At 48.7% G+C, this 26,423-nt stretch overlaps 1 protein-coding gene across 1 annotated transcript; it reads right to left on the reverse strand.

The window, feature by feature from the left end:
• Nucleotides 1-849: 849 nt before the first annotated feature.
• CRTAP (cartilage associated protein) lies at nucleotides 850-24,902 on the reverse strand. The gene is made up of 7 exons (XM_066246119.1): nucleotides 24,334-24,902; nucleotides 18,404-18,553; nucleotides 16,984-17,155; nucleotides 14,608-14,736; nucleotides 10,116-10,261; nucleotides 8,795-8,878; nucleotides 850-1,797 (listed from the first exon to the last, which is right to left on the reverse strand). The coding sequence occupies exons 1-7, from the start codon at nucleotides 24,808-24,810 to the stop codon at nucleotides 1,744-1,746; spliced, it is 1,212 nt and encodes a 403-aa protein (XP_066102216.1). The 5' UTR covers nucleotides 24,811-24,902; the 3' UTR covers nucleotides 850-1,743.
• Nucleotides 24,903-26,423: the final 1,521 nt, after the last annotated feature.

Below are 26,423 nucleotides of genomic sequence, written 5' to 3' on the forward strand. Positions count from 1 at the left end.
GGAAGGGGGGGGGGGGTGGAGAAGCAAATGGGCGCTTCTCCTGTGTGCCCTGGCCGGGAATCGAACCCGGGTCCCCCGTACGCCAGGCCGACGCTCTACCGCTGAGCCAACCGGCCAGGGCCTCCTTCCATTCTTCCCCCACCCACTCCTCTCGGTGGCCTCCTTGCAGTTCCCTGACCACAGCGAACATGGTCTCACGTAGAGAGTTGCACATGCTGTTGTTCCCTCTGCCTGGAATGCTTTTCCCTAAGGTCGCTGCTGCGCTCTCACCTTCTTGGTGAAGCCTTCCCTGACCACCCTACTTATAACGGCAGCCTCATCTCCAGGCTTCCTTACCCCCTTCCTGCTTCATCTCTCTAGAGAAATGACCACCCTCGGTACCTTGCGTACGGGTATTCTTATTTGTTGTCTGTCTCTCCTTGTAGAAGTAGGCTCCAGGAAGGCAGGCATTTTGTTGTTTTTGTTATTTTGTGCAGTATCTCCAGTGTCAGGTCAATGCCTAGCACGTAGGAGGTGCTCAATAAATATTTATTGTTAGAACAGATGAAACCAGAGTCCCTCTGCTTTCTTCCATTTCCAACTTGGAGACTGATAAATGACTGTTGTCCTCAACTGGAATCGACCAACCACTGTAAGACTTTGGAGATGCAAAAGTGTAGGGCAAAATCCACATTTCTGTACTGGACACTGTTACCGAACTTCTTTTTCCATGGGTGCAGGTCAGCCCAGGTGTAGACTGTCATGGGGTGTGGGGCCATTGTGCCTTTGTCCTCTACCAACTTTCCTGGGTCAGGGCATGGGGATAAAAAAAACCCTAAAATCTGGAAGTGCAGAAAGGTTTTCACAATGATCATGTTTTAGCAGTTTTTCTTATTTAAAAAATAATATTGATCTCTGTAGGGAAAAAAATGGAATACTGTTCTTTCACCCAAAATGGTGAGAAAGGCAGGTATGAACATGAAGAAGGCAGATGGGAAGATGGGGAGGCAGGTGTGAAGATAGGGAGGCAGGTGTGAAGATGGAGAAGGCAGGTGTGGTGATGGGGAGGCAGGTGTGAGCATGGAGAAGGCAGGTGTGAAGATGGGGAGGCAGGTGTGAAAATGGTAAAGGCAGGTGTGAAGGCGGGGAGACGGGTGTGAAGATGGGGAAGCAGGTGTGATGATGGAGAAGGCAGGTGTGAAGATGGGGAGGCAGGTGTGATGATGGAGAAGGCAGGTGTGAAGATGGGGAGGCAAGTGTGAAAATGGTGAAGGCAGGTGTGAAGGTGGGAAGATGGGTGTGAAGATGGGGAGGCAGCTGTGAGGATGGAGAAGGCAGGTGTGAAGATGGGGAGGCTGGTGTGAAAATGGTGAAGGCAGGTGTGAAGATGGGGAGGCAGGTGTGATGATGGGGAGGCTGGTGTGAAAATGGTGAAGGCAGGTGTGAAGATGGGAAGGCAGGTGTGAAGATGGGGAGGCAGGTGTGATGATGGAGAAGGCAGGTCTGAGGATGGAGAAGGCAGGTGTGATGATGGAGAAGGCAGGTGTGAGGATGGAGAAGGCAGGTGTGACCATGGGGAGGCAGGTGTGGTAATGAGGAAAGCAGGCTCGCCCCTTATTATCTGTAGTGAGAGATGGGGCTTCCCTTTCACTTTGTAGAGTAGAGAAGGCTTTGAGGTATCAACAACTTGGGCCATTTGGAGAAGGAAGACAAAGAATCTGTGTTTCCTGAACTTCGAAGGGAAGTCTCTTTGGCTGCTGTGGACTAGCTGGTCTCCTCCACTTCCAAGAGGTCATCCACGTATTCCACCACCTCTCCCTGGAAGAGACAACAGGACACCGCTGGTAAGTGGGCTGCCTGACTCGCAGATGCTGGTGAACAGAGGCTGTTCCCAAGAGGCCATTGCCAGCTGCATGCTGGGGCTCGAGCAGCCTTTCTCCCCATCCTTGGGCCCAGCGGACCTGACTTCTCCCTGGGACGGGACTTGGCTTCCACACCATGTTAACTTGGAGTCAAGTGCTCTGCAGCCCCACAGATGGCCTGAGTGAAGCGGGCGGTCCAGCCACCCTGGGAAGACCTCGCTTAGTGCTCCGTCTTCTGCGCCTCCCTCCGCACAGGTCTGCCTCCTCCCTTCAGCAGTTGTCCCACAAGAACACCTTCTGCCTGACCAGGCGGTGGCGCAGTGGATAGAGCATCAGACTGGGATGCGGAGGACCCAGGTTCGAGACCCCGCGGTCGCCAGCTTGAGCGCGGGCTCATCTGGCTTGAGCAAAAAGCTCACCAGCTTGGACCCAAGGTCGCTGGCTCGAACAAGGGGTTACTCAGTCTGTTGAAGGCCCGCGGTCAAGGCACATATGAGAAAGCAATCAATGAACAACTAAGGTGTCGCAAAACAAAAAACTGATGATTGACGCTTCTCATCTCTCTCCATTCCTGTCTGTCTGTCCCTAGCTATCCCTCTCTCTGACTCCCTCTCTGTCCCTGTAAAAAAAAAAAAAAAATGAACACCTATTTGTTCCTTTTCTGCCTTGACCGCCAGTCCACAAGCTTCTCAGGACCTGGGTTACTTTTCTGAATTTGTTTCCTCATCTGTCACATGAGAGAGGTTTACTGAATCTTCTTGACAAAAACATCCAACGAAGTAGGAACAGTAGGGGGACTTCCTCAGCCTGACAAAGGGACTACAAGATCATGTTTTCTATGACTCTAGTGGTGGTTTCACTTCTTTTTCAATACGGACATCTTTTATTTAATTTTCTTTGCTAACTGCTCCGGCTAAAACCTCTAGCACAGGGGTCCCCAAACTAAGGCCCGTGGGCCACATGCGGCCCCCTGAGGCCATTTATCCGGCCCCCACCGCACTTCTGGAAGGGGCACCTCTTTCATTGGTGGTCAGTGAGAGGAGCATAGTTCCCATTGAAATATTGGTCAGTTTGTTGATTTAAATTTACTTGTTCTTTATTTTAAATATTGTATTTGTTCCCGTTTTGTTTTTTTTACTTTAAAATAAGATATGTGCAGTGTGCATAGGAATTTGTTCATAGTTTTTTTTTATAGTCCGGCCCTCCAACGGTCTGAGGGACAGTGAACTGGCCCCCTGTGTAAAAAGTTTGGGGACCCCTGCTCTAGCACAATGTCAAATAGAAAAGTGAGAGTGGATATCCCTGTCTTATTCCCAGTCTCAGAAGAAAAGTATTGTTTCAGTATTTAGTATGTTATTAACTATGGATTCTTTTTTTTTTTTTTTTTTTTTAGGAGTGTCAGGTTGAGGAAGTTCCCTCTATTCCTACTTTGTTGGGTATTTTTATCCTGAAAATTTTTCAGTAAAGCTCTCTCATGTCCCAGATGAAGAAACAAATTCAGAAAGGTAGAGTGACTCGCAGGTTTACAGTATCAATATATAAATATCAACTGCATTTCTACACACTAGCGGTGAACAATGGAAAAACAAACATAAGAAAATGATTCCATTTCAATAGTATCAAGAATAACAAGCCTGACAAGGCGGTGGCGCAGTGGATAGAGCATCGGACTGGGATGCCGAGGACCCAGGTTTGAGACCCTGAGGGTGAAAGCTTGAGCGCGGGCTCATCTGGCTTGAGCAAAAAGCTCACCAGCTTAGACCCAAGGTCGCTGGCTCGAGCAAGGGGTTACTTGGTCTGCTAAAGGCCCACGGTCAAGGCACATATGGGAAAGCAATCAATGAACAACTAAGATGTCACAATGTGCAATGAAAAACTAATGATTGATGCTTCTCATCTCTCCGTTCCTGTCTGTCTGTCCCTGTCTATCCCTCTCTCTGTATCTGTAAAGAAAACAAACAAAAAAAAGAATAACAAGGCCCTGGCCGGTTGGCTCAGGGGTGGAGCGTCAGCCTGGCGTGCGGGGGACCCAGGTTTGATTCCCGGCCAGGGCACATGGGAGAGATGCCCATTTGCTTCTCCACCCCCCCCTCCTTCCTCTCTGTCTCTCTCTTCCCCTCCCGCAGCCGAAGCTCCATTGGAGCAGGGATGGCCCCGGCGCTGGGGACGGCTCCTTGGCCTCTGCCCCAGGCACTAGAGTGGCTCTGGTCGTGGCAGAGCAACCCCCTGGAGGGGCAGAGCATCGCCCCCTGGTGGGCAGAGCGTCGCCCCCTGGTGGGCGTGCCGGGTGGATCCCGGTCGGGCGCATGCGGGAGTCTGTCTGACTGTCTCTCCCCGTTTTCAGCTTCAGAAAATTGAAATTAAAAAAAAAAAAAAGAATAACAAAACTCAAGAAAACCTTGTTGAAGGAACATAAAATAGACCTAAATAAATGGAAAAGCAGACCATGTTCATGGATCAGAAGACTTACTATGGTTAAGATGTCAATATTACCCAAAGGGATCTTCATATTCAGCATAATTCCTATGAGAAATTCCAGCTTGTCTTCTGCAGAAATTGACAAGCTGGTCCTATAATTGATATGGAAAGGCAAGGGACCCAAAGGAGCCAAAACAATCTAGAAAAAGAAGAATGAAGTTGGAAGGCTCACACTTCCAGCTTCAAAATGTGGTACACCACTACAGCATTCAAGACAGTGTGGAACTGGCACAAAGGTAGAAATCTAGATCAGTGGAATAGAAGTAAGAGTCCAGAAATAAACCCTCACATTTATGGTCAGTTGATTTCCTACAGGGGTGCCAAGACAATTCAGTGGGGAAAGTATTTTCAGCAAATGGTGCTGGGATGACTGTATATTCACATGCAAAAGAATAAAATTGGACCCCTAACTCTCACATCACATGTAAAATTTACTCAGAATAGACTGTAGATCTAAATGTAAGTGCTAAGACTCTAAAAATCTTAAAACACAGCAGTATATTTTTGTGAACCTGAATTAGGCAATCATTTATTTCTTAGCTATCACACCAAAAACACAAGCAACGAAATAAAAACAAGTAAGTTGGATTTTAGCAAAATTTAAAACTTTTGTGCTTCAAGACAGTATTAAGAAAGTGGAAAGAAAAGGCCCTGGCTGGTTGGCTCAGTGGTAGAGCATTGGCCTGGCATGTGGAAGTCTCGGGTTCGATTCCTGGCCAGGGCACACAGGAGAAGTGCCCATCTGCTTCTCTACCCCTCCCCCTCTCCTTCCTCTCTGTCTCTCTCTTCCCCTCCTGCAGCCAAGACTCCATTGGAGCAAAGTTGGCCTGGGTGCTGAGGATGGCTCCATGGCCTCCACCTCAGGTGCTAAAATGGCTCTGGTCGCAACGGGCAACGCCCCAGAGGGGCAGAGCATCGCCCCCTGGTGGGCATGCCAGATGGATCCCGGTTGGGTGCATGTGGGAGTCTCTCTGCTTCCCAGCTTCTTGCTTCAGAAAAATACAAAATAAGTAAATAAATAAATAAATAGAAGAAAATGAAAAGACAATCCACAGATTCTGAGAAAATATTTGCAATTCATATATCTGGCAGAACATATAAAGAACTCTTACAACTCAACAATAAAAATACAAGTAACCCAATTAAAAAACGGGCAAAGAACTTGAATAATAGCCTCAACATTTCTCCAAAGAAGATATCAAAATGGCTAAAAGCATATGAAAGGATGTTCAACATTAGTCATTAGGGAAATGCAAATCGAAACCACAGTGAGACAGCACTTCCCACCCACTAGGATGGCTATAATAAGAAAGATAAACACTATCAAGTGTTGATGCAGATAGATCAAAATCGGAACTCACATATCACTGGTGGGAATGTAAAATGGTGCAGCCGCTTTGGAAATGGTCTGGCAGTTTCTCAAAGAGTTAACCATAAAGTTACCCAAAAAGTCTACTCCTAGTTATGCACTTAGGTGTTTACTCCTGGGTATGAGAACTGAGAACTTTTGTGCAAATAAAAATTTGTACACATACATTCACAGCATCATTATTCAAAAGAGCCCCAAACTGGAAACAACTCAAGTGTCTGTCAAGAGAAGAACAGGTAAACAAAATGTGGTAGAGCCACACAATGAAAGATTAATCGGCAATAAAGAGGAACTTTTACAGATAGCATGACACACGTTACAACACGGCTGAACTTGAAAACGTTATGCTCGGGAAAAGCAGCTGGCCACAAAAGACCACATGCCCTATGATTCTGTTTCTATGAAGTGTCAGAACAGGTAAATCCATAGAGACAGAAAGTAGATCCGTGCTTGCCAAGGGCTGGGTGCAGAGGTGGGGGGGGGGGGGGATGAGAAGTGACTACCAACAGGTTTCTTTCTGGGGTGATGAAAGTGCTCTGAAACTAGATAGTGGGGAGAGATGCACAACTTGCTGAATACCACCACTGAACTGTGGACTTTAAAAAGGAGAATTGTATATAGCATGTGAATAATATTTCAATAAAGCTCCTCTAGAAAAACCTAACAAGGAAAACTGCTCATGTTATAATGTATAATCACAGTTGAGTTTATAATAAATATATGCTGGGAGATGTGTAGAAAATACTGGAAGCGGCCCTGGCCAGTTGGCTCAGCGGTAGAGTATCGGCCTGGCGTGCGGGGGACCCGGGTTCGATTCCCAGCCAGGGCACATAGGAGAAGCACCCATTTGCTTCTCCACCCCCCCCTCCTTCCTCTCTGTCTCTCTCTTCCCCTCCTGCAGCCAAGGCTCCATTGGAGCAGAGATGGCCCGGGCGCTGGGGATGGCTCCTTGGCCTCTGCCCCAGGCGCCGGAGTGGTTCTGGTCGCGGCAGAGCGATGCCCTGGAGGGGCAGAGCGTCGCCCCCTGGTGGGCAGAGCGTCGCCCCTGGTGGGCGTGCCAGGTGGATCCCGGTCGGGCGCATGCGGGAGTCTGTCTGACTGTCTCTTCCCGTTTCCAGCTTCAGAAAAAAAAAAGAAAATACTGGAAGCATATAAACCAAAATATCAATAGAAGCTTGCCTCTGGATAATCAGAAACTGAACTCCTCCCCCTTCTGCTCAATATACCTTTCTCCACTTTCCAAACCGCAGCAGCCAGCCGTGCTTGTAGCTAGACAGGCAGCGTGTCTTCCTCTGCGGCACCCTGTGGTACTACCTCACGCTCCGCTTCAAGGGAGCCCAACCCAGACACGTGGCCCGCGTACTGCGTCCTAGTTCACAGAGCACCTCCACAGGGGACACAGTATTTCAGGCTCCCAGCCCTGGGAGGCCAACATTACTAGTCCCCCTTTCCAGATAAAGGGCTGAGGATCAGGGATGTTCCACGAATGCCAGCGATGGGTCTGTCGCACGCAAATGTGTGCGCAGAAAGCAAATGCCACGACGCCGTCTTATTCAGAGGCGTTTCACCGGAAATTGAGCAGTGGTTAAGATCAGACACGGAGGTTCGGGGGCCGCTGGGTCTGGCCTCGCCACTCACAGAACTTTTTTTTTTTTTGTATTTTTTCTGAAGCTGGAAACAGGGAGAGACAGTCAGACAGACTCCCGCATGCGCCCGACCGGGATCGGCACGCCCACCAGGGGGCGACGCTCTGCCCACCAGGGGGCGACGCTCTGCCCATCCTGGGCGTTGCTCTGTTGCAACCAGAGCCACTCTAGCGCCTGGGGCAGAGGCCAAGGAGCCATCCCCAGCGCCCGGGCCATCTTTGCTCCAATGGAGCCTCGGCTGCAGGAAGGGAAGAGAGAGACAGAGAGGAAGGAGAGGGGGAAGGGTGGAGAAGCAAATGGGCGCTTCTCCTGTGTGCCCTGGCCGGGAATCAAACCCGGGACTTCTGCACGCCAGGCCGACGCTCTACCACTGAGCCAACCGGCCAGGGCCACTCACAGAACTTTCTTGTCCCCTGAGCTCCTCACCCGTGAAGTGAGGGGTCAGACCAGAAAGAGCTCACAGCAATCTTCCACTCCAATGGCTGGCAAGTCCCTCAGCTGTCTTAGAAAGCATTTTCCAGCCTGTCCCAAACATCTCTCTCTAAACGCTACCCCTAAACACAGCGTTCCCGGGACTAGCTGCCCGACCACCGCAGCACTGCTCCGTGAGCCACAGACGGGTCGGCTCAGCGACAGTCAGGGGCTTCAGGGGATCTCAGAGAATGATCAGGTGACTTAGAACAAGGACCTAATTGGCCTTGGCCAGTTGGCTCAGTGGTAGAGCGTCGGCCCGGCATGCAGGAGTCCCGGGTTGAATTCCCAGCCAGGGCACACAGGAGAAGCGCCCATCTGCTTCTCCATGCCTCCCCCCCTCCTTCCTCTCTATCTCTCTCTTCCCCTCCCACAGCCAAGGCTCCACTAGAGCAAAGATGGCCCAGGCGCTGAAGATGGCTCCATGGCCTCTGCCTCAGGTGCTAGGATGGCTCTGGATGCAACAGAGCAACGCCCTAGATGGGCACAGCATTGCCCCCTGGTGGGCATGCCGAGTGGATCCCGGTCGGGCACATGCAGGAGTCTGTCTGACTGCCTCCCTGTTTCCAACTTCAGAAAAATACAAAGAAAAAAAAAAAAAAGAACAAGGACCTAATTTACAAAAAATAAAACAAGATAATCGCATATAGAAATTGGGGTGGTGGTTTCCAAGTGTCTTGAGAGTGAGGAATCATTGAAAAGTCACTGTGTTTTTCTAACATTAAACAATGACAGCTGGCCGGCTCCTGCGATGGCCTGGGGGCCCCGGCCACACTCGCTGCCGGGAGCTGTGGCCGTCCAGCCGCGTTCCTAGAAAGCCACACTCACCCAGCCAGGGCTCTGACTTGCGTCAAAACGCCCACAGAAGCGGCATTTCTCAAGGTCCTCTTCTGTTTCTTATTTCAGAGATGACTCGCCTCCCAGGGATTTTAGCAAAGATGTGAGTCATGTTTTCTCTGAGCTAGACGGTGCTGGACATGAAAACTGACCTCATCGTCGTCCATGATGTTTTCCTTAGCAAAGTCGTGCAGCTCCTTCTGGAGTGTCGTCACGTTAAAGAACTGAACCGCCTCCTGTTCGGGCACAAACAGAGGACAGTCTGTATAACCAACCTCCTCACGTTAGGACCGGGAGGGGGGAGGGACAGGGCGGGGGATGGAAATATTTAAAATTAGGCTGGGGGGGATCACGGTTGCACAACTCTGTGAATATGCTGAAACCATGATGTGTACTCAAAAGCGTGATTTTATTACACTTAAATTATTATCTCTCCTAGTGAATGAGAGTGTGTGTGTGTGCGCATGTGTGTATAGGTGTGAAGGAAGATGTATGAATGGCAACCCAGGACCGCACACAGAAAACCCCCCATGAAAGCCCACGTGAAGAGCAAACATCATTTAGAAAAAGATCTTGTGAATGTAATATGCCATCTGTGGAGTTCCCTAACACATGGGAAGCTAATTTGTCCATCATGGGGATTGCGTGATGGTTCATCCATAAACAAGCCTACCACGAAGCTGTTGAAAAGAAGAACAAAGTAGGTGTATGAGTATGACATGGAAAACAGTCACGGTGCATTGTTAGAAAGACAAAGCAAGTGGCAAAACAGTATGGTGCCTGTTTTTGTAAAAGTACATACGTGTTCTAGAGATGACGGAATGCACAGCTATCAGGCAGGGGTGAAGGGCAAGTGTGGACCGATGGGGGAATTTCACCTTGTAAGTAAACATTACACCTTCTGTAATGTTTGCAATTTGTAGAATTTTTTTTTTTTTTTTGTATTTTTCTGAAGCTGGAAACAGGGAGAGACAGTCAGACAGACTCCCGCATGCGCCCGATTGGGATCCACCCAGCACGCCCACCAGGGGCGATGCTCTGCCCCTCTGGGGCGTCGCTCTGCTGCGACCAGAGCCACTCTAGCGCCTGGGGCAGAGGCCAAGGAGCCATCCCCAGCGCCCGGGCCATCTTTGCTCCAATGGAGCCTTGGCTGCAGGAAGGGAAGAGAGAGACAGAGAGGAAGGAGTTGGGGGTGGAGAAGCAAATGGGCGCTTCTCCTATGTGCCCTGGCTGGGAATTGAACCCAGGTCCCCTGCACTCCAGGCCGACGCTCTACCGCTGAGCCAACCGGCCAGGGCCACAATTTGTAGATTTTTTACAGGTTTAAAAATCAGAATAAAGCAATAAAATCTTCCAGGAGAAAACACAGAAAAAAGTGAGTTTCCTTTCATTTCCTCGGGTGCAAAGCCCTCTCCTGAAAGGGAGAATGACGAGGAGGAGAGGAGCCATGATGCCCGGCGCTCTGGCACTTACTGGTCTGGGCTGGAAATGCTCGTCTGACAGGCCCCACTTGTCCCTGTGGTACTGGTAATACACCAGGTTCTGCTGCATGACCTTGTCGCTGGGGTCAAAGAGCAGGTAGCTGACCGCACAGGGGGCTGCGTTCCTCAGGTCGTTCACTGGGGTCAGGGAGAGAGAGGAACAGGAAATGGATTGCATCCTTAAAGCGCAGCTTCCTAAAGGAAAAACGTAGTCCCTCCTTCGGAAAGCCTGCAGCCAACCAGAATCACCCCTGGACGGGCAGGTCAGACTGGGTCCCCATGGCAGCCTGGAGTTTTAAAACAGGGACAGTCCCTGCTAGGCAGAGGCCTTTGCAGAAATGCCTACTATGTCCCATCTCAGGCTCCGGTGACCCGAGCGCGTCTCACAGCCCTGGAATTGGAGAAGGCTGGGTCCCCAGACCTTGGCTGTCGTGGGGCTGAAGGAGTTGGGGAGGATGTGCCTAGCAAATGAGCCCCCCGCCCCCCCCCCCATATTGGGGTCCCAAAGTGCTGGGTTCCATCTGGATGCTACCACAATCCCCCAATCCAGGCAGGCCCTCCTATAGCTAAACCCAAAAGGATGGTGGACTCTCTGGGCTGGAAGAGATTTGAAAAGTCACCGAGACTTTTCATCTCCTGGAGACGAGGCGCCCACCTCCAGCTTTCCTCCTTAAGAGTTGTCCTGCCCACGACAGCACCATCAGCATAGGAATTTTGCAGGGGTTGAAATTTGTTTTAGGGATAAGGGACAAGGTAGAAGTAATGAGACACAAGCCCCTGGGTATTTATTCTGGCACATTCCACCCCCAATTTGTAACCTGGGAACACTATCTTTGCTATAAAGCTCTGGTTGACCAGAATAACCAAAGCGTGGAGATGAATAAATCCTGCCACCCAGTGGTTGTTTCTGGTAATGACAACCTTAAAAACCAGGGCTTTATATGGGCCACTTATTCACAAGGCGTGGGGGGGTTATGAAAGGGTTCAAGTGTAATTAACTGTACCTGCCCTCAAGAAATTAGTACAGTAGGTAATCTGAGGGAGTTCGAGACAGGGCAGACTTTAAGGAAGCCAGTTACTGAGAAGTAAATTTTGCTTATACCGTGTACCTATAACCTCAGTAAGCAAAACTAGAAGTTTTAGTTCCTTAAGTTTTTGGAACATTTCTGAATCTCTATTTTCTGGCTTTGTGCCAGCAGAACCAACCCCTGCTCAGAGGATAGACCTGATGCATTCTTCCCCACGTTTCAGAGTCTAGCAGGAGGCTTGCTCCCTGAAGAGCCAGCACAGACTTTCATGGAAATGAAATAAAAACACTAGCTGTTGTTTCCCTCCAACCGAAAGTATTTAAACTGTGAACCCAAGATTGGCAAAGTGTTGATAAAAGTTGAAGCTGTGATGGGCAGGCTACAGTTCATTATACCAGGGGTCCCCAAACTTTTTACACAGGGGGCCAGTTCACTGTCCCTCAGACCATTGGAGGGCCGGACTATAAAAAAAACTATGAACAAATCCCTATGCACACTGCACACATCTTATTTTAAAGTAAAAAAAAAAAACAAAAAACGGGAACAAATACAATATTTAAAATAAAGAACAAGTAAATTTAAATCAACAAACTGACCAGTATTTCAATGGGAACTATGCTCCTCTCACTGACCACCAATGAAAGAGGTGCCCCTTCCGGAAGTGCGGTGGGGGCCGGATAAATGGCCTCAGAGGGCCACATGCGGCCCGCGGGCCGTAGTTTGGGGACCCCTGCATTATACCATCCTCTCTAAGGTGTTTTAAAATTTTCACTAAGTTCTTTTGAAAACCACAGACATGATGTTTCATCATTTGCACTAAAACAGGCTCTTCCGAGTGTGGATGAATAAAAGCAATCAGTTAGACCTGGGAGGGAGGAAGGGATGAGGAAGGAGGGAATGAGTTGTGTGCTCTCTCTGTAGCTCCCAGCGGTTTGGTTTGCTGCAAAACTGGACCACAAGCCTTTTTGAAAGAAAGTACTAATCAATTGCTTATATTAAAAAAAAGAAAAACCTGGCCTGTGGTGGCACAGTGGCTACAGCATCGACCTGGAACACTGAAGTCGCCAGCTTCAAACCCTGGGCTTGCCTGGTCAAGGCACGTATGGGAATTGATGCTTCCTGCTCCTCCCCCTCCACACACACTTCTATCTATCTATCTCTCTTTCTCTCTTTCCCCTCTCTAAAATGAATAAATAAAATCTTTTAAAAAAAGGGGGGGGGGAGGGCTCTTCACAAGCAAAAACACTGCCTAGTAGGAAACTATCCCTTTAACACTAGAATCTAGTCAATAAATAATTGCTGGGAGCCTACTGTGAGCTCAGCGCATGTTTGTAGATTATATAGAACATGACTCTTTTCCTCTCTGCTAAATAATCCTCTACCAAACAGCTAGTACCAGGGTTACGGTGATAATTAAAACCTCATCCCTGACACCCATGAATGGGGACTTATGGGAAGAACCCCTGTTTAAAATAAGCCTTGTTCTCTTGTTGATCTGGGAAATGTACCGACTGAAAAGGCGAAGCCCTTCCTGGCGTCCTTCGCGGATGTTCAGGCTGCCAGGAGACCAGGTTCACTACCGAGAGAGGCAAGCTGCCTTACCCAGGAAGTCCTGGTGTAAACGACTGGTTCAGAGGAACGATCTCGATTAAAAGCATAGATTTGAAATATATGTGTGTATGTGTGTAGAAAAATCTCCTTGGCCCTGGCCGGTTGGCTCAGTGGTAGAGCGTCGGCCTGGCGTGCAGAAGTCCTGGGTTCGATTCCCGGCCAGGGCACACAGGAGAAGCACCCATCTGCTTCTCCACCCCTCCCCCTCTCCTTCCTCTCTGTCTCTCTCTTCCCCTCTCGCAGCCAAGGCTCCATTGGAGCAAAGATGGCCTGGGCGCTGGGGATGGCTCTGTGGCCTCTGCCTCAGGCGCTAGAGTGGCTCTGGTCGCAGCAGAGCATCGCCCCTGGTGGGCATGCCAGGTGGATCCCGGTCGGGCGCATGCGGGAGTCTGTCTGACTGTCTCTCCCCGTTTCCAGCTTCAGAAAAATACCAAAAAAAAAAAAAAAGAAAAATCTTCTTTCCTTTTCACCTTCAGCAGGCAAGTCTTTCAGTGTGTCCTGAAGAGGACAGGAGACGGGGTAGAAAGGGAGGTGACTGTGGCAGGAAGAGGGAACCCAGCTAAGAGCAAGATGCTCCCAGATGGGAAGGAGTGCTGTGGAGGCCAAGGGCACCTGTCACTCCTCCTGGGACAGCCCCGCATGCCCGAGGCCAGCCGCTCCTAGGTCTGAAAGGTGGCCCAGGGGAGTCTAGCCAGACGCTTGCCACTGGAGCAAGGCACGTCATCAGTAGGGCACAGTAGTCCAGCTGCAAGTGTCCCTAATACTCTTCCCGGGCTCGTCACTGAGCCACCAAGGTGCACGCTGCTCAAACACGTGGCCCTCGGCGAAGTCAGTCACAGGGAGAGGAGGAAAGGACAGAAAGGACAGAATCTGAGGCCGGAACTGGGAGCTACTCTCCCTCGTGCCGTTTCCCCCCTTTGTTCTCTTAGGACGTTCTGACTTATGGACTCCAATCTCAGGCCAAGGGAAGGCCAGCTGGAATGAAATCTGGCAGTCAGAGGAGCGAGTCCCAGGATGGTGAGGAAGGGAAATAATGACAAAAGGAATAAACACTTCTGCCCGACCTATGATGGCACAGTGGATAGAGTGCCGACCTGAAACGCTGAGGTCACTGGTTCAAAACCCTGGGCTTGCCCGGTCAAGGCTCATACGACAAGCAACCAGTGAACAGCTAGAGTGAGGCGTCTATGAGTTGATACTTCTTGCTCTCCTCTACCCCTCTCTCTATATAAAATCAGTAAATAAAATCTTTAAGGCCTGACCTGTGGTGGCGCAGTGGTTAAAGCGTTGACCTGGAAATGCTGAGGTTGCCAGTTTGAAACCCTGGGCTTGCCTGGTCAAGGCACATATGGGAGTTGATGCTCCTGCTCCTCCCCCCTTCTCTCTCTCTCTCTCTCTCTCTCCCTCTCTCTCTCCTCTCTAAAAATGAATAAATTAAAAAAAATTTTTAAAAAATCTTTAAAAAAAAAAGAACACTTATATAGAGTACGCTATGCACAGTGTATGAATACCCCCAGCATCCCCATCTACCAGCTGATTTAATCCTCACCTGTCTCTTATGAGGTTAGTGCTATCTGTCTGCTTTACAGATGAGGAACCTGAGACACAGAGAAAGGAGGAAGTGACGAAGTTAGAATTTGCACCCAGGCAGTCTGGTTCCAGGGTCTATGCCCTGTGTCACCATGCCATGCTTGCTGCCTTTTTGTGCAAAGCATGGCACTTGCCCTTGAAGAATCCTCTCAAAACCGTAAGTAAGGGTTATCACCTCTCTTCTACAGAGGGGGAGGCTGAGCCTTAGAAGGATCAAGTACCTTGCCCGAGACCTCATAGAAGAGGACTACTTACACTTATAGTAAGCAAACTGCAAATAATGATACATGGTGGCCACAAATTTCTCCACTGGATAGCCTCCCACCACGGGGGTGAGGTTCTCTTCACACTGCAGTTTGCATTCCAGAACTTCCACGTAATGATCTGAAAGAACACACGCACATTTTCAGAGCCGTGCACGCATTACTTTCTTAGTAGCACCTCCACGCCCACCTCCCAAATGATAACGATAAAAGTGGTAAGTGATAAAGGTAAAATATTTGCAACTCAATAAAGGACTAAAATCTTTAATGTGCAAAGTTTCTCAAAAGTAATAAGGAAACAACAAATACCCAATATAAAAACAGTCAACAAGATGTTAAGAGAGAAGAAATAATAAAAAGTGGCTAATAAACATTGTGAAAAGATGCCAAACAGGAACAAATTTTTCAAAGAGTAATTTGGTGAAAATTAATCAAAGGTTAAAACACACATATCCTCTGACCCAGCAGTCTAGCTCTGGGAAATTTTTTTTAGACATGGTCCCACATAAGCACTGTTCATAACAGCAAACAATCTTGGAAACAGCCTAAATGCTAATCAACAGAATGATGATTAATTATGGTACGTAAAAACAGTAGAATATATATAGGCTTTGAAAGAGAATAGGTCTACCTAAATGTGGTAACATAGAAAGATATCAAAGACTACATTTCCCAGCCTCCTTTGCCGTTGAGTTGAGGCCATAGGACTAGCAGTGCCAATGAATGTGAAAAGCAACGACTAATAAATATGACTTCTGGGCCTGCTCTGCAAAAATCTCCCTTGTGATCCTTGGTCCCCTGCCTTTTCTCACTTCACGCAACCAGAAGCAAAGGACTCCAGAATAATGGGGCACATTTTGTTGAAAAAAAAAAAAAAAAACTGTAGAAGAACAAGCACTCTTTTACATTGCTGGTAGGAACACAACATGGTAACAAAATACTGAACAATTTACAAAAACACTCTTTGAGCAATTGATCCCACTTAAGTTGATTCTGAAAGCATGCCTCCATATTTAGAAAAAATAGATGTAATAGCAAAATATTGGAACAACCCACATGTCCATCAGATAACTGAATAACTGTGGTGGTACATTGCCCCCCTGCGGCCAATGAAGTATTTGGCAGCAGTAAAGAATAGTGACTCGATCTCAGTGTACTCATCAGGATATACTGTTTAGTGGAAAAGATAAAGAACAGAACAGTGTGTAAAGCATGGTACTTACATTGTATGAAAGAAGCAGACATTAAAATAAGAGGAAAATAGACTTGTATATACAGCCTTTATAGAAAAAATAATGATTCAGGCAAGAATCCCCAATAGATGCTGTATCAGAGGAGTGGGTGTGGAGGAGAGACGGAGTTTGATGGAGAGCAAGTTGTGACTCTCTGAAAATTATTTATTAATCTCAAAAGGGAAGAATAGTAATTATATTGTGGAGAAACTAGAAGCTGAAAAGCCGCCCACGACCAGTTACAAAGAAACCTCAGGGTAATCTGGACTACGTCTGAATGGTGTTTTAAATTTTCCTTCTTCATTCTTCCTTGTGTTTTTCTAAACTTCCTACAGTGAATATGCATTGTTTTATAATCAGAAAATATTTTTCCGGGCCCTGGCCGGTTAGCTCAGTGGTAGAGCGTCGGACTGGCGTGCAGAGGTCCCGGGTTTGATTCCCGGCCAGGGCACACAGGAGAGGCACCCATCTGCTTCTCCACCCCTCCCCCTCTCCTTCCTCTCTGTCTCTCTCTTCCCTTCCCGCAGCTAAGGCTCCATTGGAGCAAAGATGGCCCGGGCGCTGGGGATGGCTCTGTGGCCTCTGCCCCAGGCGCTAGAGTGGCTCTGGTCGCAACATAGCGATGCCCCGGAGGGGCAGAGCATCGCCCCCTGGTGGGCAGAGCTTTGCCCCTGGTGGGCGTGCCGGGTGGATCCCAGTCGGGCGCATGCGGGAGTCTGACTGTCTTTCCCCGTTTCCAGCTTCAGAAAAATACAAAAAAAAAAAAAAAAGAAAGAAAGAAAATATTTTTCCAAAAGTTACCATAATGACAACTACTTAGAGGCTTATTGTACTCTTCATTGTACCTTTATGTGTGCTGAAGAATTTCCACTATTAGAGTTATCTGGGTCCATCTCACTTTTCCAAAAGCCTATGGGGAGCTGTAATTGGGCAGGGCCGATAGGTCAGCCTTCTGTGGGGAGCTGTAATTGGGCAGGGCTGATAGGTCAACCTCCTCTGCAGGTCCGTGCTTAGGCACTATACCCACTATTTCTTCCGAAGCCCCTGCCAAGTCTGCCCTACGTCGGTGCTGGCTACACTCAAAAGTTCCTCAGAGGCCACGGGCATTTACATCTGGGAATTCAGCCCCCACCAACCTGCTATGGAAAGATAGAAGTCCTTGAAGTCCTTGATCTCCCTGGAGCCCTCGCAGGCTGCAAGACACTCATAAAAGGCTTTGAAGAAGTCAGGGAGGGCCAGCTCCATGTCCGTGATGGAAGTCCTCCAGTTCTCGCCGTTGTAAGCCCGGACCGCGCGAATGAACAGGCTCTGAAAAGCAAGGGGCGGCTAATGAAACTTCCAGACCTGAAGGGGGAGGGACTAGTCCTCCCAAAGGAATCAGACCAAACAGAGCTCCACTCTCATTAATTCTGAAGAAACCGCGCTGACCCTTAACTAAATATGAAATCAATCGGTGACTACTATTTATGGCTAGTTTTTTCTGCCCTGTGTACAACGGTACACTTCTTCTTTCACTTAATTCGAAAAGTCTCAGGCGCTTAATCATAAACTCAAGTTCAAACCAAAGATAAAGGGTAAGTGATAGTGACAGAAATCACAGCGGTGGCCCCCCCAGGGGTCAAGGGTTGGGACAAAGGCTTGACTGCAAAAGAATATGAGGGAACGTGGTCTCCTCTATGGAGGGAGCATTTTAGGGGAAATGACAATATTCTATATCATGATTATAGGACTGCATGTATTTGTCCAAACTCATTGACTTATACATTTAAATTCTGTACTTAAATTTTAAATTAATTACACCTAAATAAAACTGATCTTAAAAATTGAAGCAAGAAAAAAAATATAAGCTTGAGAGCAGGTGTCCAATACCTGTCTCTTAACAGTGAAGTAATAACTAGGAAGGCCATACATCGTCAGCATTAGTGACAGGGGAAGGCAGCCACGTGACGGACAGGGGAAACTTCAAGGAACTTCTGCTAACTGTTGACCAGACCGGGTCAAAGGGAAGTAACAAGGGTGGAGGAAGCAGCTTGGTCTCACAAGAAAGAGGGATGTTGGACACACGCGAAACCTGCTAACCCGGAGGGACCAGGACAGGGCTGATGTAAGCAGGGGACTCTCCATTCGGCTTTCCTTCTCAGCTGCTCCAGAAAGGGGGCATCGGAGGGACACCCCTTGGACTTGGAACTGTCACCAAGTTTCAAACCTCTGGGAGAAGGGTGATCTCCTTCAGCCTGGGCAGGGAGTAAGACAGGCAGAGAACGGAAGGGGCCTTGCTTGGCGCCCGGGGACACGGGCAGCTACTCCAATCAAATGACTATATTTCTAAAAGGGAGCATTTAAAGGAAGGGTGGCTTTGAAAGCATCACAGAATGTAAAATCTCCTTCTTAAATGGGTCAAATCTGTGCCAAAGTCAACCATTTCTACTGTCACGGTATTCATCGAATGTCATCAAAAGTCACTAGAAGTCCTTAGATGTCTATAGATGGTCACTGAGATACACTTCTTCAACAATTCACATGGCGACTGACCACTGTGTAAAACTCCCAATATACCTCGTATGACTTGGTTTCCAAGTCTTTAATGTAGTCCTCGGCGTCAGGCAAGCTCTTGTAATAAGCCATGTTTCTCTTCATCATTTCGTCGTCCGGATGCTTCAGGAGAAAGGTGTGAGCCGCTGCGATGGCTTTCGGGAAATTATTCGCCTAAAGTACAAAGGAGAAAGACGAAGGCTACTCAATGGATGGTGAGCAGTGATTTTGGCAAAACAAGGTGTGCTGGGTGCTTCAGTAACTCAGTGTTGCTACACAGTGTTTCCAGCTGAGAGTCCAGTGACTTCCATGGCCCATCGAGACCTGGTCCAGCCACTCTCCGTGAGCGTTTATTCCCTGAAGGTGACCAGATGGCCCCTGTGGGCCTTTTACACTCTACTGTCCCCCATCTCCACCCTGCTCTGTACCCCAGGAGGCTGGCCTTTATAGACTAGAACAACGGACTCCTTTGCCCTCTAGCTTCCAGTGGGGTTCATCAACAAGGAACCCCAACAGGAAACTAAAGGGAGGAAAATTAGTAAGTTTGGGTGAGTCTCCTGGCTCCCTCCCTGCCTAGTACAAAGGCTGCTGTGCACACCAGTAGCTCCCCCTATCTCCCAACAACCTTGATTAGGAGCCTCTCTTTCATTACCCACGCTCTGTTCCCCCTTTTCACACCACCCTGTGGGCTCAGCCAATGCGTCTACCTCCCCCTCCAGACGAGGATCGTTTTAGGACCCAGAGGTGTCATTCAGGTCTGCATTCCTCATGCCTGGCACACTTCCTGGGACAAGGACACAGGGTCCAGTATTTGGACATGAGATTATGACTACATAATATATATATATATATATATATATATATATATATATATATTTTTTTTTTTTTTTTTTTTTTTTTTTTTTTTTTTTTGTATTTTTCTGAAGCTGGAAAACGGGGAGGCAGTCAGACAGACTCCCGCATGCGCCCGACCGGGATCCACCCGGCATGCCCACCAGGGGGCGATGCTCTGCCCATCTGGGGTGCCGCTCTGTTGCAACCAGAGCCACTCTAGCGCCTGAGGCAGAGGCCATGGAGCCACCCTCAGCGCCCGGGCCAACTTTGCTCCAATGGAGCCTTGGCTGCGGGAGGGGAAGAGAGAGACAGAGAGGAAGGAGAGGCGGAGGGGTGGAGAAGCAGATGGGCATCTCTCCTGTGTGCCCTGGCCGGGAATCAAACCCAGGACTCCTGCGACTACATAATATTTTTAATAAAACAAATACATATTTTCCTCTTTTCCCCTTTCTCTTCTCTCCCGTGAGGCAGTGGCCAACCGATCCCGAGTTTTACTGCTTTAGGAGAGGTAATGTCTGGTCGGAATGCAGAAATTAGTCCTGTGACAAAAGCCCTGTGCCCTCGCAAGAACTTGGCAAGTGTGAGGAGAGAAGGAAACTGGGAGAGGGAGCAGAGGGTTGGTCTAAACGACTGGCCTAAAGAAGGAGAGGGAGAGAGGGTCCCCTAGGCTAGAAAACAGTTCCCCTTGGCATCTGCAGGAGAGGCAGGGTCTGTGACCCGGGGCTGCAGGTGTGGCACCCCTGTGGGCAGGGCCCAGGAGGGCCAAAGTCTTCAGAGAAGAAAGGTGTGCTGTGGGGGCAGGGGGGATTCAAGAGGGCCGAAGACAGAGACCTGGACACCTCCCTGTGCAGACACGTGACCAGCAACCAGCGCCCCTCCCCCATTGATGTTCTGGCTCTGGCTGTCCCCTACAATCATGGCAAAACCTGGTGCGGGCAGGGGAGGAACCCATACATGTGCACAGAGACTCCTTCAGCCAATCCAAAGGGACACTCGGAGGCAGGGATGAAGGAGCTCGTTTTGGAGAGAGAAAATGAAGGGATATTCGCTACACTTGGATTTCTGAGGATCAAAGGGTAGCACATATCTGTATGAAATTCCCCCAGAATTGGAGCCAACTCATTCAGATACAATGGCGGTGGCTGCAACAGAGAAGCGGTGGGTGGTGATGAGGGCAGAGTCCACATGTCAATGCTGATACTTTGGGAACAGCAGTCCGTGGCCTGAGGCGGGGACTGCATCGAGTCCTGGCCAGAAAGGGCCAGTGTGGCAGCTGGCAGGAAGGGAGGCGTATGAATGCAGCCCTTTTAAAGCCTTTACCAGTGAAATTAGACTCCTTGATTCTCAGAAGAGCACATAGAAAGAGGGGTGCAGAGTGGGATCCGTAAGGCCCCTCACTTAGGACCTGAGTTTACAAAAAGGAACCCCTTCCAGAAGAGGAGACGGTGACACTATTCACCTGAATTCAAACTCTGCCCGCTGAAATGTGAAGTCACATCTCAGGAGCTAAACGGCAGCGAGAGGCCAGCTGTGAGCTCCTGGGGGGCAGCAGGACAGTCCCCCCTCACCCCACCCCCGCTACCTCCTGCCAGGTGAGCCACTCCTCACTCGGTGTGGTGGCAGGCCTTCTGGTTTGAGAAAGAACAGAGTCCACGTCCGGGCAAAAGGTGGGGCGAGAAAGCCTGTGAGGTGGCCAGCTCTGTCAGCTCAGAGTTCAAGGTCATTAAGGATTCAGTAAAGTGCTGGAGCCCTTTCTCCTTGGCCTGTGAGGAAGATGAGCACTTCCAGGAGATGCCAGCCACAGAGAGAACCCACAGCAAGTGACATGAACCTCAGGTAGGCTGGTGACATGAAATCGATCATGGGCTTGAGTGGCTACACACCAGGAGGACAGCCCCTTCCCTTCTCTACAAAATCACACACGCACGCCTCCTCACCTCTCCAACAGTCTGAATGCACCGTCCCTCTCTGTGTGTTCAGATCAATCATTTGTCCTTAATCGCTGGAACAGACGCCCACAAATCAGACCAGCACAGGAGTATCTACCCCAATCCACCCACAGCAGGCGCCCCATCTCTCTCTAGCCTTCAGGGTCAGGTAGAATGTATGTGCCTGTCACCAGTCATTTTCTCTTTATCCAGGAATAAAATTTGAAAATATAAACATCATTAAGGAAAGAAAAACATACAACATCACCACCTAAAATCACTTTCTCAGAGATTCTCAGTTGCAGCAATGAAGATTCATATTTATTGATAAAATTAATGTTTTTTCTGCCCTGCAAGAGAACTCAAAATACTATGACAGATGGTATTTTACCGACTTTTAAGTAAGCGATTGTTAGAAGACCTATAAAGGGTTTTGAAGAGAGACTATGAACTTCCTAACCTTTGAGGACGTCATGATGAAGGAGAAAATCAGGCCTTAGGCTCACACCCAGTAAAATGCTCTTCCCCTTTTCCCTAAGTCACTTGTTTCAAATTCATCTATATATACTAAAGAAATCAGAGATTTTGGCATTCTGAAGTCCTAAAAATAAAGTGTTTCCCCCTCGACTATACGATCCAATTTTGCTTCTGACTGTATTTGCCAAAAGCTATGCAAAAAGGAGAAAGAATTAAACAAGTCATTTTTAGTTTAAAAACAGTACTGGTATGAGCCAGCCTTCATTTTTCAATGTCCTGGAAATTTATTAATCTTGTACCCAGTTCCATTTCAAAACTTTTTTTATTGCCAGGACTAACAGCCACAAAACCAATAAGTTACATAAACTGCACCCAAGCATAAAGTAACCCAGCCTCTCTTCTTTTGGGGGTTTTGTGCTATTTTATTGCTCATAGGACTGCAACATACATGTGACTGTTTCAGTGGAAATATGAAAAACACATCTTGCAGGCCAAAGATTCAAAGCTAAATTAAACAAAATAACCATCTTCTATCTCCAGAGTCTGGCAAATGCCATGCATCTAACTTTGTAGTTATTAAAATACGTGCAGCCTGACCTGTGGTGGCGCAGTGTATAAAGCGTCGACCTGGAAATGCTGAGGTTGCCGGTTCGAAACCCTGGGCTTGCCTGGTCAAGGCACATATGAGGGCTGATGCTTCCAGCTCCTCCCCCCTGTCTCTCTCTCCTCTCTCTGTCTCTCTCTCTCTCTCCCTCTCTCTCTCCTCTCTAAAATGAATAAAAAAAAAAAAAAAAAAAAATACGTGCAATAGCCTGACCTGTGGTGGCGCAGTGGATAAAGCGTCGACCTGGAAATGCTGAGGTCACCAGTTCGAAACCCTGGGCCTGCCTGGTCAAGGCACATATGGGAGTTGATGCTTCCAGCTCCTCCCCACCTTCTCTCTCTGTCTCTCTCTCCTCTCTCTCTTCCTCTCTGTCTCTCTCTCCCCCTTTCTCTCTCCTCTCTAAAAAAATGAATAAATAAAATTTAAAAAATAAATAAAACATAAAAAAAACAAAAAAAAAACAAAAAGACTTTAAAAAAAAAAAATACGTGCAATATATTCCTTTAAAAATCATTTTCAATTATATAGAAACTGGGCTTTGAGAGGGCTCTCTTGGCAAAACCCAGCGAAGACCTGCCAAGGTAAAGCCTCTTATCCAGTAACAGGGATTTCAGCCCATTCTTTTTTTTTTTTTTATTTTTTATTTTTATTCATTTTAGAGAGGACAGGGAAAGACAGAGAGAGAGAGAAAGAGAGAGAGAAGGGGGAGGAGCTGGAAGCATCAACTCCCATATGTGCCTTGACCAGGCAAGCCCAGGGTTTTGAACCGGCAACCTCAGCATTTCCAGGTCGACACTTTATCCACTGCGCCACCACAGGTCAGGCTCCATTCTTTCTTTTTTTTTTTTCTTTTTAAGGATTTTTTTTTATTATTTATTCATTTTAGAGAGGAGAGAGAGTCAGAGGAGAGAAAGACAGGGGGGAGGAGCTGGAAGCATCAACTCCCATATGTGCCTTGACCAGGCAAGCCCAGGGCTTCGAACCAGCGACCTCAGCATTTCCAGGTCGACGCTTTATCCACTGTGCCACCACAGGTCAGGCGATTTCAGCCCATTCTTAAAACTTGTGTGTGTCCGCAGAGTAAGGACGCAGAGGATAGAGAACTGTAATTTGTGGCTATTTTTAGCCAGCAATCATATACGATCTAAAGCAGCCGAAAAAAGGAGGAAGGCAACTGTTAAATTCTACATGAAGCCCTGGCCGGTTGGCTCAGCGGTAGAGCGTCGGCCTAGCGTGCGGAGGACCCGGGTTCGATTCCCGGCCAGGGCACACAGGAGAAGCGCCCATTTGCTTCTCCACCCCTCCGCCGCGCTTTCCTCTCTGTCTCTCTCTTCCTCTCCCGCAGCCAAGGCTCCATTGGAGCAAAGATGGCCCGGGCGCTGGGGATGGCTCTGTGGCCTCTGCCTCAGGCGCTAGAGTGGCTCTGGTCGCAACATGGCGACACCCAGGATGGGCAGAGCATCGCCCCCTGGTGGGCAGAGCGTCGCCCCTGGTGGGCGTGCCGGGTGGATCCCGGTCGGGCGCATGCGGGAGTCTGTCTGACTGTCTCTCCCTGTTTCCAGCTTCAGAAAAAAAAAAAAAAAAAAAAAAAAAAATTCTACATGAAAGTGGACAGCGGAGAGCGCCAACGCTGATGAATCAGTGCGTAAAGTCAGCTCCTCCAGGCAGGGACGTGTCCTCCCTACGTGTCCCTGCCCTTTCCCGGTCTCAATTTCCTCTTTAAAAGGGACTAGCCAGCTCCTCTTTGGCTCTATGTCATCACTGTACTTGAGAAAAAGGGATTTTAATGGCATGTACTGAAAAGAGGAGTCTGTCTTCCAATAAAAAGTAACAATGGTCAGGCACTTGGCTGGGTGCCGGACACTGCGCCGGGTGTTCTTTGTACGTATGCACTGCCTTAGAGCAACCCTTCAAAAAAAGTATTTCCATCTCTAAGAGGAAGAAGGGTCACAGGATTTGGAGGAATCCTCTGGCTGGGTGTTAAAGAGAGCCGGGCCCAGAAACCGCGGTGGAACGCGGCCTCCCGGCACGAAGGAGGCGGAGCTTGGGCCTAGGGCGGGGCGGGGCCTGGGCCGTGGGCGGGGGCGGGGCCGAGGGCGGGGCGGACTTGCCTTGAAGTAGGCGAACTGCAGAAACTTGTAAGGCTCCCGGCGCTGGAAGTCGGCCAGTACCTCGCGGCTGGGCTGCGACTGGCGGAAGGCTGGCAGGCCCTGCTTGCAGCGCTTGAGGCAGTGCGCCCGGCGCAGCAGGCCTCCGAAGAGGCGCAGCTCCGGGTAGCGGGCGAGGCTGGGGTCCGGCTCGGGCTGGGGCTGGGCCGCCGCGCTGCAGTTGCGGTGGCAGAAGGCCTCGCTGTCGCGCAGCAGGCGGTGCAGCCGCAGGCTGATCTCCAGGTAGCCCACGCTCTCGGCCCAGTGCTCGCCGCTGTACTGGTCCAGGGCGTGCCGGTAGGCCGACTCGAGCGGCATCAGCTCGTCCCGCGGGAAGCTGCGGAAGCTGTAGCGCTCGTACTGGGCGCGCCCCGAGCGCAGCGCGCAGCCGGCGCACAGCAGCACCAGCAGCGCCGGGGCCGCCCCGCGTCCCGGCTCCATCGCGCCGGCGGAAGGAAGGAAGTAAGGAAAGGAGCAAGAAGGAAAGGAAGGAGGACGGCACGGTGGAATGGCTGGGAGGCGGGGACGCCAGCCTCTGTCCCGCCCCGTCCGGCCGCCCCTCCCCATCCAGACGGGGGGTCCCGGCGCAGCCACCCGCACGGGCGGGGGTTCCTTGGGAAGGGCTCGCTGTCTTCTGGTTCCTACACTGTCCCACCCGTGCTGGCGACTCCGCTGCTCTTTAATATGGAGACGCCGGTCTGCAATCCAGACGCTGTCCTAATAGATCATAGATTAGCGCCACTTAAACTTTATAATCACTTAGAAGACGTGAAAACCCAGATTCCTAGACTGTACCCCCAGTTTCTGATTCCGCAAGTCTGGGGTGGAAGTCTGAGGGTTTGCATTTCCTTTTTACATATATAGTTATGACTCAGAATTTTATTGTAATGTCTCTTATTTTATTTTTCAAATAAATTTACATTCAGCGTAATTTTGTCTTAGTTTCAGGCGTACAACACAGTGATTAAACAATCATATACTTTACAGTCTATTTAAAAATAGAATATAGGCCCGTTATCTTTAAAAATTTCTCTCACTTGGGGTTTCTCTGATGTTCCCTCATGATTAGATTCAGATTAAGCTCATTTGGCTAAAATATCACAGAAGCAATATTGCATTCTGCTCTGATGTCACATGGGAGAAACACAATGGCCCTCATCAATGATGTTAATATTTATTATTACAAGTCGTGTCCATTTTCTCCACTTCATGTTTTTCTTTTGAAATTAGTAAATGGTTTTGGTATAAAATAACACTGTTCTTAACAGCAGAAGACAGAAATAACCTGTCCATAAACAGAAAATGGATGTTTTTAAGTGAGAATATGTACTCAAAGACTATTTTGCCTGACCAGGCGGTGGCACAGTGGATAGAGTGTCAGACTGGGATGTGGAGGACCAAGGTTCGAGACCCCGAGGTCGCCAGCTTGAGCGCAGGCTCATCTGGTTTAAACAAGGCTCACCAGCTTGAGCCCAAGGTTGCTGGCTCGATCAAGGGGTCACTCCATCTGCTGTAGCCCCATGGTCAAGGCACATATGAGAAAGCAATCAATGAACAACTAAGGAGCTGCAACAAAGAATTGATGTTTCTCATCTCTGTCCATCTCTCTGACTGTCTTTGCCACACACACACACACACACACACACACAAGACTATTTTACATTAGGAGGAGATGAAAAAATCATAACTACACATCACACAGTTAAATCTAAAAAAAATTAAAAAAAAAGAGGATAATGCCATTTGTCTAAACTATGTTAAAGTACACAAAATGTTAGGTATTTAAATAGTAGAGTCTTATCTCATACAAGCACACATGGTGAAACTAATAAAGAAGGAACCATGCACAAAAGCTTTGGATAATGATTTCCTGTAAGGCGGAAGGAAGGGCATGCAATTGGGAAAGGGTCACGTGGGGGTAGGGGGTGGAAGTGAGTATGAAGACATCCCCTGTGTCATTTTCTATGCTGTACATTTATAAATATTTTTAAGATGTTGTTTTATAGTTACTTGTTATTTTAGAACCTATTTTATAAAAAAAATTGCAATAGTGA

Source organism: Saccopteryx bilineata, chromosome 10, assembly GCF_036850765.1.
Source record: "Saccopteryx bilineata isolate mSacBil1 chromosome 10, mSacBil1_pri_phased_curated, whole genome shotgun sequence".
In the NCBI taxonomy this organism is placed as follows: domain Eukaryota; kingdom Metazoa; phylum Chordata; class Mammalia; order Chiroptera; family Emballonuridae; genus Saccopteryx; species Saccopteryx bilineata.

Excerpts from the sequence above, each read along its gene's own strand:
- CRTAP (XM_066246119.1), bottom strand. The coding sequence starts at position 24,810 with ATGGAGCCGGGACGCGGGGCGGCCCCGGCGCTGCTGGTGCTGCTGTGC. Across the intron at positions 14,737-16,983 it reads CTTCTATCTTTCCATAGCAG|ATCATTACGTGGAAGTTCTG; the intron begins GTTGGTGGGGGC and ends GTGTTCTTTCAG. Across the intron at positions 10,262-14,607 it reads GCAGTTTGCTTACTATAAGT|TGAACGACCTGAGGAACGCA; the intron begins GTAAGTAGTCCT and ends CCCTGACCCCAG.